Source organism: Hippocampus zosterae, chromosome 5 (genome assembly GCF_025434085.1).
Source record: "Hippocampus zosterae strain Florida chromosome 5, ASM2543408v3, whole genome shotgun sequence".
NCBI lineage: Eukaryota > Metazoa > Chordata > Actinopteri > Syngnathiformes > Syngnathidae > Hippocampus > Hippocampus zosterae.
In genome coordinates, this window is record NC_067455.1 from 16541030 (window position 1) to 16562440 (window position 21411).

At 40.1% G+C, this 21411-nt stretch overlaps 3 protein-coding genes across 4 annotated transcripts in view; all 3 read right to left on the reverse strand.

Annotated features, from left to right (window-relative positions):
• Positions 1-7643, reverse strand: part of hace1 (HECT domain and ankyrin repeat containing E3 ubiquitin protein ligase 1) — a 33555-nt gene extending 25912 nt beyond the window's left edge. For both annotated transcript variants that reach the window (XM_052066427.1, XM_052066426.1), the window contains exons 1-5: positions 7330-7643; positions 5161-5215; positions 4863-4952; positions 3613-3717; positions 2386-2461 (exon numbers count right to left, since the gene is read on the reverse strand). In XM_052066427.1, coding sequence (XP_051922387.1) covers positions 2386-2461; positions 3613-3717; positions 4863-4952; positions 5161-5215; positions 7330-7420 — 417 coding nt within the window. In that variant the 5' untranslated portion in view covers positions 7421-7643. The remainder of the gene's footprint in view (positions 1-2385; positions 2462-3612; positions 3718-4862; positions 4953-5160; positions 5216-7329) is intronic.
• A 1558-nt stretch (positions 7644-9201) lies between these two features.
• On the reverse strand, positions 9202-14756 carry bves (blood vessel epicardial substance). The gene is made up of 7 exons (XM_052066450.1): positions 14465-14756; positions 13906-14030; positions 13335-13522; positions 13015-13123; positions 10924-11091; positions 10708-10849; positions 9202-9589 (listed from the first exon to the last, which is right to left on the reverse strand). The coding sequence occupies exons 1-7, from the start codon at positions 14694-14696 to the stop codon at positions 9459-9461; spliced, it is 1095 nt and encodes a 364-aa protein (XP_051922410.1). The 5' UTR covers positions 14697-14756; the 3' UTR covers positions 9202-9458.
• A 2788-nt stretch (positions 14757-17544) lies between these two features.
• Positions 17545-20871, reverse strand: popdc3 (popeye domain containing 3). Its single transcript, XM_052066283.1, is given in 3 exon segments — positions 17545-17814; positions 17976-18084; positions 20176-20871. Coding segments are annotated over 3 exon segments (885 nt in total). The 5' UTR covers positions 20682-20871.
• Positions 20872-21411: the final 540 nt, after the last annotated feature.

Below are 21411 nucleotides of genomic sequence, written 5' to 3' on the forward strand. Positions count from 1 at the left end.
GCATCCCTTCACTGGCTCCCCATTCATTTTAGAATTATTTTTAAGATCCTCCTCTTTGTTTTCAAATCTCTGAATAATCTCGCGCCACCTTACCTCTCTGAGCTCATACGCCCCTACACCCCTGCCCGGCGCCTCAGGTCTGTGGACCAGTCTTTGCTAGACGTACCAAGAGCTAAACTGAGGCTCAGAGGGGATCGAGCCTTTTCTGTTGCTGGTCCATCTCTCTGGAATGACCTCCCACTGAACATTCGGCAAGCCTCCTCGCTGCCCATCTTTAAAGCCCTCCTCAAAACTCACTTGTATTCTTTGGCGTTTGACTCAGCATGACTTAGATTTGCTATTGGTTTTACTGCTTGGTGCTTTCTACCGCCTTATTACTTATTACTTATTACTGATTCGTCTTACTGTTTATTGTATATGTTAAATCGCTCCATGTACAGCACTTTGTATGCAGCGATGGCTGTTTGAAAGTGCTCTATAAATACTGTTGACTTGACTTGACTTCTAAGAACCCCTGAAAATAAATTCGACAAAAAGACACGCCTACGAAGCTCAGTTCAAACTTAAAGCCACCGGTTATGCTTTTGGCATGCGTGCCCATCTCATAGCAGCGGTGGTGAAAAAACAAGTTCAAGCAAATGAGCTTGCCGTTATTCCCGGAGGCTTGACTAAAGAACTCCAACCGCTGGACATTGGCATCAACCGGGCGTTCAAAGTAAAGTTGCAAACGGCATGGGAACAATGGATGATCGGTGGCAAACACAACTTTACAAAGAGTGAGAGGCAGCGCTTGGCGAGTTACGCCACAATACGCAACAACGAGAGGGAACGCGGCGTTTTTGATGGATTACGGTACTTGCACAATTGTTCAATTCTTTCTACACACACACGCGCTGCCACCATGTTTCGCTCTGTTCTTTACTTTCAAATGTGGGAAAGCTTCACACGAGAGAAATGTTGACTTTGCTGTTACTACTTCTTTCCGCTCGGCAATGCGTAGCAACTCACACTGGCATGTGATGCATTCAATGACAACTGAGATGTGCAGTCCTCTGCTTCTGATACAGAGGATGAGGACTTTGATGGATTTCTGGGTGATGATTGATCGAAAAACGTGAGAACATTGTACGATGGCTAAATAAAATACACCCGAACTCAGTTCTGCTTTCGTTGCCTTTTTAAAAACGTGTTTTTATCTTATCTGTATGTCTTGGCATGCTACCGTATGCTTCAAGCTAACGTGTTAGAGTGCGCGCATGCATGCCGTATGTTTAAGCTGGCATATGTTTTACCACTGTAAAACTGCAGCCATTAGTACGATGCGTCCCGTGTATGTGTAAAATACAGAAATGTCACCCATTAATGAGACTGCGGCCATTAGTACGATGCGTCGAATAGTCGTGAAAATACGGTAATTCCATATATATTCATGTCTGTGTTTGTGACTAGTTATGTCTTTATTACAGCTGCAGTTGTGAAGGCTCTATGTAAATAAAGCTGTATTGTATTGTATTGTACTGTATTCCCTTTAGCGTAGGTCTGTCTAATGCAGGGGTGCCCATTAGGTAGATCCTACCGGTAGATCTAAGACAGGTCCCAAGTAGATCCAAGTAGTGTCGAGGAGAAAAAAAACAAACGACCATTTATGCGTCTTTGTACATGTTAATAATATATATTTTTGTGTTTATGTACACTGCACCCTAATCATCTTATCAGTCTCATTTTCACCAAAAAAATATGAAAAACTAAAATAAAGCAGGTAAATCTTGAATTTACGGTGGCGCGGGATTATGTCACCGGAGGTTGTTAGCTCTCAGCAGTCTGCAATTGCAGCTTGTGATCAGAACTGTTGCGCTCTATCTTTGATCGTAATTATTCTCATTCAGAGTTTGCTTCGTGTACAATTCACCGAGGGCACGAGCAAAGAATAGGAATCTAGGCGGGCCCAGGGAAGCACTTTAAAACGGTACGTGTGAGCTACGATAGTTAACAGGCTGCAAAAGTGCGTCGCATGCCTCAGTTTCAGGCTGTTTCTCATCGGGGCGTGCGTGTGTGTGTGCGTGTGTGTGTGCGTGTGTGTGTGTGCGTGTGTGTGCGTGCGCGTGCCGCTAAGGGTAGATCCCAGGAGGTTAGCTGATCGAAAAGTAGATCTTCGATCAAAAGGTTTGAGCACCCCTGATCTAGTGGATGCTATTATTGTAGCTTCTATTCTATGCACCGTATAATGCACTGTGCCCTATAATTGAAAAAAGTTTTGAAATAGGCGGTTCATTGAAGGTGCGCTTTATAATCCAAAACCCCTTATAGTGCAGAAAATACGGTAATTAAATAACAGCGATGATTACTCAGATTTTGACATAAACCAAATGATTATGGGTCACTCACAGCAGTCAGTCCCTCATTGTTGCATATGTTGACGTCAGCATTATATTCCAGTAGTTTGCCCATACATTTCTTCTGGCTGAAAGAAATAGTTGGAGTTCAGATTACCAAAATGTTCTCTGCTTTTAATAGAGCAATTTACTCTACTTAGTATATTTTTACACCATTCAATCAAGCACTGATTTGCCTCACTTGACCTCACCATTTTTTTCTTTAAAAAAAAAATACAAAGATTGGTCGGACCAGGAAATGAGAGTTTGTATAAGCCAAGATAAAATGGATTTTGAAAATTGGGATTTAATTCTTCAGGATCAAGACAGATTTATTTGAATTCGTTCTGTCTTCAAACTTTAAGAATGAAGGAATGTTAGAATGTAACTAAGAATTCAAACCCAGTTATGAGTTGCTATTTTCTTATTGATGCTGGATAGCAGTTGTCCATACAGTTTGATATTTTGAATCTTGATTAATATATTTTTATCAAAAGCTATCAGCTTTTTTGTTCTCAGGCAGATTCTACTCTTATAATCACTGTTTTTCTTTTTACTGTCCAAAATTTACAGTACTCCAACTGTTGTCTTTTTCTGTTTTGAGATTTAACTGTTGGACTGTATACTAGTCGTTGTTGTTTTTTCTTTGTTTGTTTTATTTATTTATTTATTTTATTTTAACAATTATTAAGGACACAGTTCATGTCAATTCTTAGGATGTAGAGCAGGGGTGTAAAACTAGTTTTTGTCACGGTTTTCGCCATTGTTTCTCTTGGAGGCCCATCAAACGATATAAGAAAGTAAAAAATAATGATTTATTCAACTATTGTTGAAGTGACTATAATGAGGGGTTTGGTAACAAGAAAATGCTGACAAATTATCTATTACATATGAGAATTTTAGATTTTGTAAGATTTGAGCAAGCATCAAGCATGGATGACGTTTGTTTTCACAGGCCATATAAAATGACGTGGCGGGTCAAATCTGGCCCCCGGGGGCCTTAATTTGATAGCAATGATGTAGAGCATCCTCCTTAAATTCTGAATATTAGTATGGAGTATGAAAAATCATGGACCTAGAAGTACCTATTTAACCAATAGAAGTGCCGGTAATCCAAAAAAATAAAATCTTGACCGAGGTTTGAATAATCTGGCTCTTAATTGCAGCTATTGTTCATCCTGGGACGTTTATAAGTGAATTCACAGGATTTTCATTCAAACGCCAAATGACAGACTCTTACCCATTCCTGGCAGCAAGATGCAGTGGGGTACAGCCTGAGATATCCTGGTAGTTTGGGTTGGCACCTCGCTTCAGTAGTAGAATAAGACACTCCACTGATCCACAGCTATGTTGAGACAAAAATAATAATAATAATAATAATAATAATAATGGCAGCAGAAGATCAAACAAACATGAAGATTCAAAAAGCACTAAACTAATTAAAAAATGCATATGCTAAAAAAAGTATACATTTATATATATATATATATATATATATATATATATATATATATATATATATATATATATATATATATATATTGGATATATATATTAGACCTGTAAAACGATTAAAATATTTGATCTAATTAAAAATGCAACTGTCATAACTACAACTGTCACTGCACCGCTGAACTTTCGTTGTTATGACACCGCCTCAGCGCACTGTCACTGTCAGACGAACACAAACAAGCTCCAGCTGCTCGATTTATATGGACACGGAACACTGTAACCTTCCACACAAAATAGTTCTAAACAAGTAACAATTGTGTCAGTGGCATACATCGTATACCTGTATAATACAGGTAACTTTGGACTTGTCAGTGGAGCAATCTGGCAACGTTGTAAAAGTAAACTTTCCATTCATAAACTCTTTAAGCATCGGTTTTCGGTGTCTCGCCAATGCTTTTTTGTAATCATATACTGTAAATTTACAGAATAGCATTCTATTTGAACAGTACATTCATTATTTTTAAGTTTTGACACGGGGAAAGACATGGCTTCCTGGCTCCAATAAACCAAGACATAACTCCAAAAGACTAGTATTGAAGTTTCAATTTTTAATTATCACCACTGGCCTATTTCGTATCTCTGACAGGAGTCAAAGCGTTTTGGCTTCGCCCACCCAGTGTACTGTCACCACAACAGCAAAAAAAAAAAAAAAAAAAAAATGGTGAACCCCAACTCAAACTGTGAAGATGAATGAGAAAACTAAACACTGAAGATCTACATTTAAAAAAAATTCTGAACAAAACACTCTGCTATTATTCAAGTGTGCGTCTGTATTGTTGTTGACGTTTCAATTTGCATCGATACTGTGATAATGGCGTGGTAATTTTGGTCCGTGACGTGAAATTGTGACATGAAATTTTCAAAACCCTTTCATATCCACAAACTACCAATTGTAAATCATTCGTACCAAGACTCGTATTGAGCCTAATATGTGCTGAGCAGTGGGAAAAGTGCAATTTGACAGAAAGAAGGCCTTACTTGGCAGCAATGTGAAGCAGGCTTCTCTTTACACGTCCAAAGGCATAGTTTACATCAAACTTGGAATTGAGTAGCAACTCTGACACTGACCTTTAGGAAGGAGGGGGGAGAGATTTTGTTTTCTGAGGTAACATCAGACTCTCGACTTCAACGTGCAGAATAAAGAGACCAAAGATAGTGGAGATACTGTACAATGGAGCTATCGTGGGTAAACCTGTTATGTAACATATGGGTTATATTAAATGTGTCAACACAACAATAAGCTGTCAATGGATTTTATATTTGGTGAATTGCATACCTGTGTTGGTCAGCCATTACCATCGGCATTAGTGTGTACACTGCAGTTTCATTATCTGTGGACGCAAAAATGAAGAAAGGAGGAGAGAATTGTAGATATGTCACTTCAAATCAGAACGATGCAAACATTGCTCATCCAAGTTTATTTTCTGCCATGGATGACACAGTGTGACAGCATGAATCTAATCTAGGGGAGTGCTGACGAGTATCGATTGGTCCCCAGGTCATTTGGGGTTGTGTCGCACAGAGAGTGACATGAGTTTTATTTTGCAACCATATGTGCCGATATCAAAACGCTCATTTCTGCCACAAGACAGGGGTTTAAAAAAAGCCCACACACTTCCTACATGAGTAAAAAAGCTAATTAAAAAAGGGGAACGGGTCAAATGAAACAGAAAGAGTCTACAGTTCCCAAGAAAAAGAAAACTCCATCCTTACAATATCAGCACGGTCGGTGCACATTTATTGCGAGGGTAATATGCATGCATCAATTCTGCTTTGAGTAATAGGTAAATAAACTGTAGGGCAAGCTGATATTGTTGAAAAGTACATGCCAATATCAGTATTTCAATTCAAACTTCCTCCTGCTGTTTGCCAGGCAATCGCCAAAATTTAGTTTTTTCTTGTTCTGTCAATAAAGTATAGAAGAACATCTGGCAAATGTTTACGACCTTGAACGAACACTGTCTTCATCACCACTCACAGATGTTCGCTCCTCAGTGGGATAAGAGCTTTCGGTAATTTTATTTTTCAGTATACTGTAGTTAACCTTTTAGTAAGAGGTCAACACAACTATGAAAAAGGCAAATTAATTGGTCAATTTAAAGATTAAATAAGCAATGTGCTGAGTAGGGTTGGACGAATCACAAATGTACATATTTTATATTAGTCTATAAACAATTGTTTTTTTACATTTATAAAAAAGAAAACCAATTACATTGATTAATGACTAAATTAAAACACAACTATCAAGAAAAATACTATTCAAAATATCTTTTCTCAAGGAACGTACATATATATAATGCATAATGTACAATGTTATTAACATCTATGCTCCTCCAGCAGCGCACTGTAAATGCTTATTTGTGGAAGACGCTACTGCAAAGCAGTATTGTTGACGCAGTTACATTAACCTTCAATTGTTGTTCATACAATGCGAACTAATACTCTCTTGGAGTGCATCCATTACAGTGCATGCACACAGCCCATTGTAGCCTTGTCAGTGTTCTGGGGCAAGATATTGAACCGCCAGTTGCTCCTGATGCTGTTGTTGTTCTAGGCCAGGAACAATTGGACGCTCAGGGCATTGCGAGTTGGCGTATTGTCATGATGAAGATGTCACAAGTTGTCCCGCCACAACACTCCCCTGTTCTTAGACACAGAACGAAGCAAATGTCGCCAGAGCTCTTTAAATGTGTGTGGTGAACCTTTTGTATCACACCTTATATCTATGTTTGTTGTGAATTTTATTTGGTCTCAATGCCAGTCCATCAAAATATGTCTCTACCCGAAACTGGTCCATGGCGCAAAAAAGGTTGGAGATCGCTGGTGTCAAGGATATTTGATCAATATGATGAATGCATTACGGTTGGTCTTACGTAGCACCTTTCTGTATCAGGTGGAGGGAGAGACAAAACAAATTGATTCGTTAAAAAAAATGTGTCGAAATGATTGTTGACTCATCGTGTCCTGACGCAGTCAAATGGCCAACAACCGGCAGTGACAAAGGTGATTGCGTCCTAACCAGTTTGTGATAAAAAGAAAAAAAGATATGGGAAATTGAGCAATGTCCAAAATGACGCATACTATGGCCAATACTGCAGACTGGATTATTTTGGTCATTAGAAACGAGTACACGTTTTCGAGGAAACACGTCAACAAATGTCCATCACACACTGCTTAAACCCCGATACTATTAAATATTCTCAAGAGCCATTTCAATAGGTGCAATAACTATATTGGGGGGGGGGGACTGCATTTGGAGGGACAAATTTATTTTGTCTCGTCATTTGGTGCCAATGATAGCGACTAAAAGCAAAATTAATGATACTGTACAACTGGGTCGGAGCACATACACTCGGCATTCATATAGTGTACAGAAGAAAGCAGTAGAGTGACGTCGCTACCTCCGCCTGGTGACCATTGCCAAAAGCGCCAATGCGTGTGTTACCTTCGGGGAGTTCCACAGTCCTGGCACGGCGGAGGGAGCGGGTCAGTCGGTTGAGCTGTACGTTAAGCTGCTCCATCGCCCGTTCCATCATAGGTGGGCAGTCCGCTCAGAGAAATTGCGGGGAACCACCGCGTTGCCCGATAAATTTATCTATTCCAAATTCGAATAAGTTGTACCTTGGCATCGCCCATGGGCGCTGCGGGGACAGGTCTTTTTCCTGTTTCAGTACAGTGCTTTACAGTAACTCATTATATCCCTGCTGAGGTGCCTTCCTTCACACCAACGTTTACTGCCCAGTTCCATACTTCCTGTTATGATGACGTTTAACATTCGCAGTCTTCCCTGGGTAATGTAGTCTTTCATGGTTCCTCGGTTGAACGTTTGTGTCCGTACAGTGTTCCCAACTTCCATCCTCTCATGGCTGCCAACTTTATCAAAATAATAATCATAATTCAAACGACCTATAACTATTTATTCATGTTCCAAATTGAAGTGAAGTGCGTGTATAAGTGTGTGTGTGTTAAAAAATATTCCCAAACATGTCCACATTAATAAATGACACACAGACAAGCATATGTGGATTGTGGAGGTGGGATGGGGAAGTGTGGGGGGGAACATTACAGCCCAGATGCAGTGCGCAGGTTTCGCAAGTCATGGAGTTACCACCGCATCCCCTCTGCAATTGCGCTGTAATAGAGGAATGGACATGGGTTGGGGGGAAGCCAATGGAAAGTGTAAGGTAGCTAGCATTTGGATTGCATTTTTTTGTTTTTTTATTAAATATCATATGAGTGCATATGCGTGATTCTGTGTCCCCTGTCCCAACCTCCATGCCAACACATCATATTGTTCCCGTGGAGGTGCCCACTGTTGGCTCCCAAATAGGAATGCGGGGTACAGGAGGTTAAGGGGGTAGCGAGATAAGGGGGGCTCCAGCCTCTCAGCATCATCATCTAGGAGATAAATCATGGTTGTTTTGGAAACAGGTTGGAATCCCATTTGCAAAGTGTTTCGGGACTCGCATTCAAGGTGCGAATGACTTCACTCATTGCCTGTGCCTGAGTTTGAGTGTTGATCACCCGCCACGAACCATCAAGCATGGCTGGCCACTTGCCCATGTCCAATGAAGTTGGCCGCGGCCCCTGAATTTTGTGATAAATAGAAAAACACTCCTAGCTCCAATCAACAGGATATCTGTTCCAATAATTTATGCATCTTCTCCATCCTGCACAGAAAGTAACAACAGGTATACTATCGTCCAGAAGTCCAAAGTATACACAACAGCAACAAACAGCTTTCCCCTTTTCTGCCCTTTTCATTCAGAAAATTGTCATGAGAGATCAATTGTCTTGAGAGACCAGCTAATCAATTCCATTATTAAATTTTTGGAAGAAAATGCAGCAGGAGATTGGAATGAAGCCAGAGAATATGGAAGGTAAGGGCGAGAGAGAAACATATGTGGCGCACACAGAGGATAGCTTGCCCACCATAAAAAACCCTCACTTCCCTCAGTCGACAATCAAGTATGTGCCGCTTACCAGAGGCTAACTTGGTTAGGTATGACTGATCTGTGTATCCAGTGTTATGACGGAATATTTTCCTCTTGGGAGGGGACAGTGTGCCGAGATGACTGACATCAAAAAACATTGAAACTGCTAACTTACTGGCCTTGTTTTTAAGATAATGTTGTCCTGCCGTGAGATAAAAGCAGAAAATCTTCATTCAATTTAGCTGCCACATCATGTGTGGAGAAAATAGGTGGGTACGGATGGGCGGGGGAAATTATTATATACCCATACTGTTATGTCACAATCCCACAAAATTCAGAACAGCTTTGTCAGGAAAACATTTTCATAAAAATTAGACAGCTAATAGAATTTAATCAACTTTAATTAACAGGCACTGCACTGACCAAAATATTGCTAGTTATTGAAAAATGTCCACAACATAAAGAGTGATGACATCCGATATATAAAACAAAATACATTTCAATTTACGATTTTACAACAAAAATGACTAGTCTAAATTGTTTCTTTCATCTTTTATTCTTGGCATCGATAATGTAATTTGTCTTGGATGCTGTCTTATTTTCTTGCTGGTGTGTGTGTGTGTGTGTTTGTTTCCCCCAGTTACACTTCCTCAGTGGATGTGCTGGAAGGACAGCAGGGCTTGTTGGGAGGAGAATCAGCAAAAACATCATCCTCCATACCTTCTTCAATCGGCTTCATTTTTGCAGAGTCCTTGACAACTGGTGATTTTTCTAGACAGAGACAACAACACAAAAAATCGTATTTTGATATTAAAACATAATTTACCATTTGTTGCAAGAGCATGACATCTTAGTACAACACAAAACAAGGTAACCCGTTGTCAACACACCAAATAATTCACATTTCAGTGGATTAATATCGACAATGTGTCCACTTCTAGATCTTGGAACATTCTGTTTGATTCGTCAATTAACACAACGTTTACTTTATCACAACGTTAAGAGCCTTTGTGATAAACAAAAAGAGCTCTTCAGTTGTAAAAAGGCTTTTGAAGGGCAATAATCCTCTGTGCTTTTTGACAGAGTGGCTTCACTTGAAACAAATATTTGGTTTAATGTGTGTAAGTGCATAAAAAAGTGCATAATGTATCCATTTTAAAAAATGAGAGGAAAATTGCGGATATCAAAATTTACCGTAATTGTGGGGATCGCCAGGGCTGTGGATCTGTTTATCGCACAATGCACTACTTCACGTTAACCCACAATAGTCATAAGTGCCGTTGTTTATATTGCTTTGATTTATATATGTATGCCTTTTTTATACATTCTATTTTCGGTGCCTTATCTTTAGATTTGTGTATTTTAATGCACAGCATGTTTGCACTGAGGATTGAGAGGAAAGAAATTTAATCTGTGCTGTATGTTGTACATTGCGCTTATTTGACAATAAAGATGACCTTGATCTTGGTTTTAGCCACCCCTGGCCATCACGTAGACCCACCCCTGAATATTAGTCAGTATGTTGGTAAACAAAATCAGGCAACAAGTGCCCAAAATCGCAAAGTTAGAGGTAATGAAAATAAGCACAAAATGAAAAGAACACAGAACAATATTAGTGATTCAGAAGAACTCATGAATAAATGACTGAGCTAAAAACAAATTGTGGTGGAGGGGTGTGGGGAATTGTGCAGGAGGGGGGAGATAATCAGGGCAAACATTTAGGAAAACGTTTAATGTTTAATTCGGTATCTCTTATTAATTCAAACACTTAAATTGTATAATATGACTTACAGAGAACCAGAAAGAATTTTTTTTCGAAGCGGAATATCTTCAATTAGCCATATTCTATGTGTCTGGTGGTGTCCCACGAACACCTCACTGTGACTTACGGAGGGAGGCTCCAGTAGATCCTCCTCTTAGGATCTGATTAAGGACATCATCACTGTCACTGGTGCTGGCCATGCTGTTCCGCATTTGCATCATAGATAGCTGGGAACAGAGACTGGGCTGGCGGTCCATCTTCTTCACTGCCTGGGAACCAACAAAATAATCATTTTATCATCTGCCATACAATGTTGAATTGTTCCCAATATTATTGTACCGACCTTGTCGTTGAGTGTGGGGTCATTGAGAGAGTAGAGCTTGTTGGTAATATCTTTACCAATGAGGTACCTAAACACCTCATTAAGGAATGTATCTGATTCCAGGAAGTAGGTGAGTCTCTCCCGAGACCAACACAGAAATTTGCAGTCGTCCTCTGCCACAATGGTTACCTAGTAGTCATATTATAGAAACAATGGAACAATTCATAAATGTTTCACCCATTCTTAATTTAGATGGAAAGAGGAACACAAATCAAAGAACTTCATTCATCACTTGTTATTATAAACACATTTGTTCCTTAGCATGCGCTTTCAGCATTGTTGAGAAGTGACAGTTTCACCAAAGTTTCTGTGAAATAACAATTGAGACTTGAACCTGAGCAATATATATATATATATATATATATATATATATATATATATATATATATATATATATATATATATATATGTATATATATATATATATGCAAGGATATATGTCATAATAATGCATTTGTATATGTATGTGCAGTTTATAACCAACAGATATGGCTCTCCAACTTTGTCATGGCACACATGAGCAAAAGATCATTCACATCAGAATCACACCTTGGCAATTTCGGATGTTTCATTAATCTGCCATGCATTTTTTTGAAATGTGGGGGTGAACCGGATAACCCACAGAAAACCCAAGCAGGCACGGGGAGAACATGCAAACTACTCCGCTGGAATCTAACCCTGCACTGCTGCACTGCGAGGCAGACGTGCTAATCAGTCGAACACCATGTATATAACTGAAGGAAATAGAACATTTAGAATACTGACAGGGCGGCCCAGTAGTCCAGTGGTTAGCACGTCGGCTTCACAGTGCAGAGGTACCGGGTTTGATTCCAGCTCCGGCCTCCCTGTGTGGAGTTTGCATGTTCTCCCCGGGCCTGAGTGGGTTTTCTCCGGGTGCTCCGGTTTCCTCCCACATTCCAAAAACATGCGTGGCAGGCTGATTGAACACTCTAAATCAGGGGTGTCCAAACTTTTTGCCAAGGGGGCCAGATTTTATGTGGTAAAATGTCGGGGGGCCGACTTGGCTGACATTCTTTACATTGAACAACAATATTGTTCAACAAATTTTAGTAAGCCAGTCTGTTTCACATTTCCATTTTTATTTTAATTTCAACAATTTTAAGAATTTCTTTTGGTTCATTTGAAACAGGTATATCACATGCAACTGCTTATTCACTTGACTTTTTCTTAAACAGAAGTCTCCTGAGTGCAAATTGATTGATTTTAAACAAAATGTATCACCATGACTTTTCAATAGTCACAAAACCTTTGACTCGAACAACAGGGAAATGAACAAGCAATACACATATCCACAACTGCAAGGATCATTTGAAATATGACATATCAGTCAATATAAACACGGAGTGATGTCTTGTTAACTCGTGAGTGATGCCCTCTAGTGTCTAAATGCTATTACTCATTTAGTGAATGCTATTACTCATTTAGCCACTAGACGGAAGCAGTACTCTATGAAACATCACTCCCCAGTCTACGAGACCTCAGTCAATGCAACACGTGTTCCATTGCACCCAACCTGCGGGCCAGACGGCACTGATTTTATGACAGGGGCCGAGGGCCGGATGAAATTCGACCGCGGGCCGGATTTGGCCCGCGGGCCGGACTTTGGACATGGCTGCTCTAAATTGTCCCTAGGTGTGAGTGTGAGCGTGGATGGTTGTTCGTCTATGTGTGCCCTGCGATTGGCTGGCAACCGATTCCGGGTGTCCCCCGCCTACTGCCCGAAGACAGCTGGGATAGGCTCCAGCACCCCCCGCGACCCTAGTGAGGATCAAGCGGCTCGGAAGATGAATGAATGAATGAATGAATGAATGAATACTGACAAGTTGCACTCTTTATATAGAGGACAATACCGGTACATCTTATGTGTTTTTCATACTACATAAGTGAAGGGTTAGACTTAAATGTAAAATCGGTTGGCACTTTTATTATAAATAATGTAATATAGACTTGAAAAAAATTGTTATTGGTAATTGTACCCATGTTTATTTACTTTTTTATGTACATCATATCAAAATGAAAAATATGGAATACCTGGAACTTCTCTCCTCTGTGCATTAAAGTGGACCGAAACTCTGGGGAATCAATAAATGCATTGGTGTAGATGTTGTGAAGAAAATGCCCTCGATAGGATACTTTCATCCTGTTACACGGAAAGTTACGGTCAGAATGAATACTAAAAACAAAAAAGACAGTACAAAAGTATGTTTAGCTTACCCCGTTTCCTTCTAAATATATTCATAAACATTTTCAAAGGAAGTGTTTTTATTTTTTCTTAAATGTTTGTTTGATCTATGACTACCGGTACTTCGGTAAGGTTAAGACACCCAAGTCAGCCATGAAACAGTACATACTTCCCTCTGAGAAGAATGCTGAGTCGTTCGTCCACAGAGGTCTTGTCCTCTGCAGCATAGGCCTGGCCTTTCTTCAGTGCCTGTATGGTGCAGAACTGACCCGTGAGTCGCTGAAACAGAGCCTCATGGACATGTAGGGGTTCAAACATCCGCTTATACACGGACCTCAACTCCCTGTCGATCTTAATCTGAGAAAGCAGAAAAACAGTCTCCATTTATTCTTTGCATAACAAGGTCTTATCAAAGTGACGGAAATATATCGCACAATCACATCCAAGAGTCAAGAAAGGCGTTTTGGCTGAGGAGGAAAGGTTTCGTAATGGATTGTTGAGTTCTGGTCTGATTCTGTCACTTGGTACATTACTTCCTCCAAATCCCCCAGAGGTACCTTTCTGTTTTATCAACCTGGGATCAGATTACTTCAAGACAGAAAGAAATTCAGGAGTATCTGTGACCTCCTTCCCAGACAATGCATGAATTGTGCCTAAAAAATGGAGCCTAAATCTCAGCATGAACAGACATACTTCCCACACCAACTGAAGTTTTCAGGAAACAGCAACATATAACTCACCGGCCTACGTTTGTACAAGAGAAACAACAAGTGCATGAAGTTGACCACCAGGAAAACCACATTCCAAACCATCACGTCCATGTTACACCTGTACAAAGTTGCCCAAGCAATGAAGAAGCCACATCCTGTCAGGGCGCAAGAAACACAGTTTAAGGATATAGGGAAATAGCACATTTAAAAATCAAATATCTATACAAAATGAACTCTGGCTATGAAATCCCGCTATGCAACATTGTGTCCTTTTTATTTTCTCTTTAACTTACTTGATCCCTATTTCAATCCCTCTGAGACATGGCTCTTTGAATAGACTTTATAAATAAATGACCATTTCCCATGAATCTTGCTGCTTCCTGTCTCTTGTCTGGTTCCAAGTGGAAGATAAACATGCGGTAAATAAATCTTCCAGCCGCCATTATATTCTTTCTTTATCTCTCCTTTGTTGAAAGTTTACCCAAGGTACCATTAATGCAGAGCTTGGGGAAAAAGAATCAAACAAAGGCATCTTACATCTGTAGTATTCCAATGAGTATGCCATCAGAAGGCGGTGCTCCAGACAGACCTGTCGCGAGAAGAAGGCGAAGCAGGATCATGTGCAGACCAATCGTGGTGGGTATGACCAGGCCCATCAGCAGAGACATGTTGCCTAGGTGGAAGAGAAGATGGTGGGTGTGCTCCCACTCCTGGCAAGCAGTAGCATTGGGCTCCACAGATGAGAATATAGGGGTGGCTGAGTGGAATGGGGGTGGTGTTGTAAAGAGGAGGGGAGAGGACGGCCCAACGGTCAAGGACATCCTGCTGCACGGTCACCTTGGAATAGAGGGCAAAACCTATGCCAGTGGAAGCGAAAAATCACTTAGGGTTCCAACATTGAGCATTGTCACAGTGGATTTCTTTTCAAATAACTTTCAGAAAGAGGGTATTTTATCTGGGATGTCAGGAATGCTGAAAAATCAAAGTTGCCAACATTTGCATTTCAATAACAGTTCTTTTGTTCTGTATGCACAGTGTCAACATTTATGTCATCTTCTTCTGAGGTTAATACAGTACAGTGAAATGATCATGTTTCCCTTTCTGAAGTATGACACAAAAAGTACACCACAAACACAAAGGAGTAAAATTTACATTGCAGAGTGACGTTGAATAAGCATTTTACCACTGTGAAATGCTCACAGAAATGTTTTTGAAAGTAAATCATTCTAAATGGATGCAATTATCAACCAAACACAAAAAGTAAATTATGCGCTATATATGTCTACAAGTGCCGTTTAACTTTCATGTGTGAAATTATTTCCAACTGATGTAAGTTGGGTTTGTTTTAAAACGTACGTGGATGTTCTTTCATTTAGAGTTAAGTTCAAATAGGGATGGTTAGCTGAACGCATGTGCAGGAAGTGCCAATATTTGTCAGTCTGCACTGAAAAGAAATATGATTGAACATCTCACAATGTTTTGGTATCTTTCCCGAAGATGGACAACAGTAATTTCCCGGTATTGTCAGATGCTGTGCATGAGCTTAGCTCGAGCTGATGTGGCCGACACTGTGGAAGAGCTGCTTTTAAAAATAGATCCGTGCGAACATGCTCAGTTTCCATTGTGAAATCTGTCACACATACAACTTTCTGAGTTTGTGCTGAGAAAATAAAAAATGTGTTTGTTACTCACCGATTCAGCGACCTGGTTATTTGTGAGGAGCAACGATGGAGGGTAGACTTCTTTGAAAGACGACGTCAAACGAAGAGCGAGCTGCAGAGCATTTGCAGAACACTCTGATGGGAGTGTGGTAGGGGGTGGCTGGGCTGGGGTGTCTGGTGCCTGCATGATGTACGTCGCACATTCCACTGGGTTGACAGGCAGAGACTAAAATGGACAAGGAGCGCATATGCGGTGACTGAAAATTCGCCAGGGGGAGCCAGAATACATTTAAACATACATTTTGGGGGAAAAACTGATACTGTACACAGTTAGATGGTCCTCCATTTGAAAATCCCACACTGACATTATATGTTTTACATATATATATATACACACCTGTATATATATGGGCTAAGTGGGCGGCATGGGTTAAAACTGGTGACCCATTCACAAAGCCGACGCGAAACTAAAATGACCCATGTGCTAAATGCTACATTTAGCATAAATATAAAATAAAAAATACAGTCCACCTTGGCAGATATGTGGCAGAGTAGACAATGGTCATTCTTGACGATATGGATGTATGCCTCAAGTGGACAACACATACCACATGTGGCCCATCTTTGTTCAATGTATTTGGGCCAGTTTGGGTTGTAATATGGCAAAGTCAAGAACAGGTGATGTGGATGTGAGCAGCCAGTTGGCTTAATAGCTGAAGAAAGTAAAGCACCCTAATTATTGTGTTTTCTTAGTTACAAAACACAATTTTGTGCCAACAATTGTGTTCAACATTGTTAAGTGCATACTGTACATGGCCTTAAGGTTTTAACCGATAGTCATTCATTATATTGCAGAGATCGTAAAAAGTAGAAGTCAACCCCCCAAATTCTTGACAATAAGTTCTATGCAGCCATATTTGTCTAAACACGTAATTCTGATTAATATTGCATTTGTGGAATTGGGGTTAACCAGTGAAAATTCACCCGTTTTTGTCCATATGAGGAGGCAGCCTTTTTGCGACTTAGTGTCGACTGAAAATGACAGCGCAGTTGCTCGAGACTCAGGTAGCAACCAATCATGGATCAGCTTCAGAAAACAGGTGAACCGTCACTGATGCAATACAAAACGTCTTTATTTATATAGGGCTTAAAAAACAATAATAAAACATGGGTATCATAACGAACACAATACAATTACATTAAATTCTGCATTAAATTGGTGCATTTTGTATTGATTTCGTACAGTTCTCTCACCATATTGTAAAGGCTCATATAACATGGGCTTCTGACATTTTTACCAAATCGAACCAAAGGACTTGAAGCACATCTGACATCACTTTGTAAGCTTTTCTTTTCAATGCTAAAAACAACCAGAGAGCACATACTCAAAATAATCATTAGTTTATCACATTGAAATACAATGAACAAAAGTAGTCAAATAAGCTCACTCACAGTATGGATCAGTTTCTGTTTTGGTAGTGTTGTTTTTACATAATGTTCAAACAACACATAAACAAAGGTAATTATTGGCAAAGGTTACAATTACCGGCAAGTACGAAAATGATTAGAAGTGCATAAAGTTTCTTCTGTTTGTAAGTATCTGATTTGTATTGATGAACCCAAAAATTCATGAACAAAAACACTTGTGCTTCTTCAAAGAGTGCTTTCAAGGAAATACTGCCGCGTAATGAATAACTGTGGTCATGTTGAGACTTCTCATTAAAAAAAACCCCAAATATTCACCTTAAAACCACAGCTAAAAAAAAAAATGTGATGGTACACTTGCTTGAAAAAATGAGCGAACCAAGATCTCCAAGACTGCTAGCATTAGCACTGAAGTTAATCCCATTTTGATCCCATTATGCGAGACATTATGTTGCCTACTCTACATTCAGAGTGATTTATTTAAAATTAAGATAATGGATGAAAACTAGATGGTTGAAGCAGACAATTACCTCTTCCTATTCCCAATGAGGAAACTGTCTGGCCTGCAAGAGTGTTTGTGTGGTCAAGCAGACATTTAAACCTGCACTGGAACTTTCATTGGGACTTCTAATTCGGTCCCTGGCATGTGACAGTAACTTGGTAAGCGCAGATCATAGCGATGTCCGGAGCAGTTGAATGCGCTGTCGTTCAGTGAGTATAGCTTCTCTGCAATGTCATTCCGCACAACCAGAGCAAAGATCCTGGCTATGTAGCGGTGTTTAGCAAAAAGAAGATAGAGCTTCTTCCTCCTCCATGACACATATGTACACGGGTTATCAGCTGACAGCGTGACCTAAAGACAGAGAAATACACGGTGACTGATTGCAATGTGATTGCAACATGAAAGGTTGGCACCAGTCAAATTTCTGACCCAGAATACAAAGTGGCAGTGAAGACATTATGACTTAACCACAACTTATATGATTTTGCATGTGTACGTGAATGGGAGGTGACCTGGAATACACCCTCTTCTGATGGTCTGAGAGAGTCCCATTCTGGTGAATCCAGAAACTGGAATGGGTAGATGTAGTGCAGAAACTCGCCGCGAACAGTCACTCGGATTCTGTAGGACAACACAAAGATTTCGGATAAATGAATATTTTTCGACAACATTTCTGTCACTTCTCAAACAAATGTAATTACAGCCCTTTTTGTGGCCTATTTGATATTTTTCAATCCCAGAAGTATGGTGAGACTGACACCCAGTCTAGACTGATCAGCAGTCAATTGCAAAGCAATTGTCAAAGGGAATTGACTAGGAAGCAAATCTTGCTCTTCTTGAAGGCGGAGATTGCCTCACACCTACGAAAGGGAGTCTCCCAGACGAAGCTCAGTCGAGACTACGAATTGGCAAAGTCAATGATTTCGAGAATCGGTAATGTCAACAAAATCATGGCAGAGTTCGAGGCCAACAGATTGAAAGATTATTGTAAACGACTTCAGAATCCAGAACGACATCCAGAACTAGAGAAGGCACTTTTCATTTGTTGACCGAATGTTTCTAGAGATGAAATCGGAATGCTACAGTTGTTCGTTTTATACATCCATCTTCTAATCCGCTGATCGTTAAAAGTGTCGCGGGGGTGCTGGAGACAATCCAAGCTGACTTTGGGCAGGAGGCGAGCTACACTCTAAATTGGTTGCCAATCAATCACAGTACACACGTAAGACAAACAACCATTTGCGCTCACAATCACACCTAGGGACAATTTAAAGTGCCCAAGTATCCTGCCATGCATGTTTTTGGAATGTGGGCGGAAACCAGAGTGCCCGGAGAAAACCCATGCTGGCACGGGGAGAACATGCAAACTCCACACAGAAAGGCTGGAGCTGGAATCAAATGTTAACATGTTTTGGAACTGGACTGAGGACACAAATGATCTTTAAATACCAGGAGTGGCATAATCAGGCAACATAAACCCGAAACATGTCATAGAAGTGGGGAGGAAAATGGAAACACATTTTCACAACCTAAAAATCTTAGAATATGCGATTGTAATATTAATTGTGTTAAAAACAATCTTTTCAAGATTGAAGAAACCTGGTTTCAAAGTATTTTGTTAAAACCCAAATTGAAAGTGTTGTGCTCAGGGAGATCAGGAAAAGGTTTACTCCTGGGAAAATGTTTTATCTCTATCTTTTATATCTACCAGTATCTTGTTTGCAGAAACCAAAGCTCTTTGATGGCTCAGTTGAGATCTGGTATTCTCTCTCTGGCCATTGAAACCGGTTAATTTATTAATATCCCCAAAAACTGATTATGTGAAATGTGTGACTTCAATGACGTGAAAAGTGAATTTCATTTTCTCTTGTAGTGTGCAGTTTATGATGTTTTAAGTCAACAGATGTTTAATGATATTGAACATGATGAGGAAGATTAAATGGCTTTTCAATGTTTATGTTTTTGCAATGATGAATTTCAGATCTAAAGCTTGGAAAAGAAGACAAGATACAAAGTTTTTTTGTTGCCGCTGCTGTTGTTAATTTTGGTCCCGGCCATTTTGATTGTTTGGTGTTTTCTAAGCCAATGCGGACTGGGTCTATCACTGAACACATGAAACAATACTAAAAAATGTCAGATGTCACAACACTGCATTCATGACAGGAAAAAAAAAACTTGGTGTAGTTAATTGTAAATTGTAACAGTGCCTATCGTATTGCTTCAATTACAACATTGGTTTTAGACTCACAGGTTTAGTCGATTTTCTTCCGTCACCTACAGTTCAATTGTTCTGCGGGTGCTTCTGCTGTGTCATAATTTTGAATTGCATACAGTTAAGGGGGGTTTTAAGCGTGTTTTAAACCTTTAATTCATTATGTGATTTGATGTAATATTGTAATTGGACAGCTTGTTGTCTGTATATTTCTTTTCATTTTTAAAAATCTTTTTCTTACTTGGCTGCCTGCTGCCAGATGAACAGTAGAAAAGAGAATTTGTTTTCTATTTTCTTACCTGTATAAATGAACGTTAAATTAATACAGTGAATAAAGTAAATGTTTAACCGTTGTAATGAATTCACATCAACCCAATTTTATCCATGACATGATCATAACATCAAGTACGGTCCGTTTGCATTCTCAAGAAAATAAATTGCTCATAAACGAGTAGTTTTCAAAAGTGCAGATTCATGACATCAAAAGTTTCATGCATCACCTGCCGGACATGAGCAAGGATAATTTATCGATGGAGGTCTTTCCTTCTATGGCGAAGAAGTGATCCTTCTCTATGGTGTGGATATTTCTGTCACAGCATGAAACGATTTTCCCAAATTGTGAGCGTGAAACTCCGATCTTCTTAAACATGCACATATAAAGGTCCTGGAAGTCCCTTTCGAATGAGACGTTCCTGATTCTGCAGGCAGCACGGAGAAACTGGCCGAGACACACAGCGAACAGCGCCAAACACCACAGGAACGCGTCGATGGTGCACAAGTCCGTCCAAGCCCAGAGAGTGGCGCAGAAGAAGCCCAGAGTCAAGAAGGTGAATATGTAGAAACGTCCGAAAACACCGCTACCACCCATGAGGCCGAGGAGAAGGAAGATGTTGGCGAGCTGGTACACCGAACTCTCGGAGCCCTCTATCCATTTGTCACATAACGGGTATGCGCGCTGTTCGGGCTCCACAGTGAAGTTCGTAGCTTTAAAGTCCGGAGGCTCCATCTTTTCCAAAATGATGATATCAACTATCGACGCATGACAGCGTCAACGTCAAGTGTTCCGCGGAGGCAGACAAGCGCGAATCACGCACAGCAAGGCAGATAAACTCAGAGTCGACACCTGTCGGTGTCAATAAAGCGGAATTTGACAACGGCAAAACCGGAAATTGGTTAAATGGGAAAAGAACAAAAAGGATACTATTATAATACACCAGGTTGGGCAGATGTGACATAGACTTTCCATTGGCAGCATGAAAAAACGGCAAATATATTTGGGCTTAATAAAAGAGTTTGTTTTATCCAGTTTACTCTGCTAAATATTTTCTGGTTTGTTTTTTGTTTTCCAATGAATTAATCTTCTTTCTACCCACAATCTTCCTGCCGTAGACTGTAAATTTCCCCAGTGTGGGACAAATAAAGGATATCTTATCTTATCTTATCTTAGTTAGTCGGCCGATAGTCGAGTGGTGAGCACGTCGACTTCACACTGCAGAGGTACCGGTTTCAATTGCAGCTCAGGCCTCCCTGTGAGGAGTTTTTCCCGTGCTTGCGTGGGTTTTCTCAGGGTCCTCCAGTTTCCCCCCCAAATTCAAAAAATAATAAACACTCATGGCAGACTTATTGAACACTGCAAATTGTCTCCAGGTGTGAATGTGAGCGCGAATGGTTGTTTGTTTCTGTGTGCCCTGCTATTGGCTGGCAACAGGTTCAGGGTGTCCCCCATTTACTGCCCG

What these genes read in the sequence shown, in the direction of transcription:
- bves (XM_052066450.1), bottom strand. Translation starts at nt 14,696, where the DNA reads ATGTCCTTGACCGTTGGGCCGTCCTCTCCCCTCCTCTTTACAACACCA. An exon ending in ACCCCACACTCAACGACAAG is followed by an intron (nt 10,850 to 10,923) that starts GTCGGTACAATA and finishes GTTGGTTCCCAG; the next exon opens with GCAGTGAAGAAGATGGACCG. An exon ending in ATCTACTGGAGCCTCCCTCC is followed by an intron (nt 9,590 to 10,707) that starts GTAAGTCACAGT and finishes GTCTCTGTCTAG; the next exon opens with AAAAATCACCAGTTGTCAAG.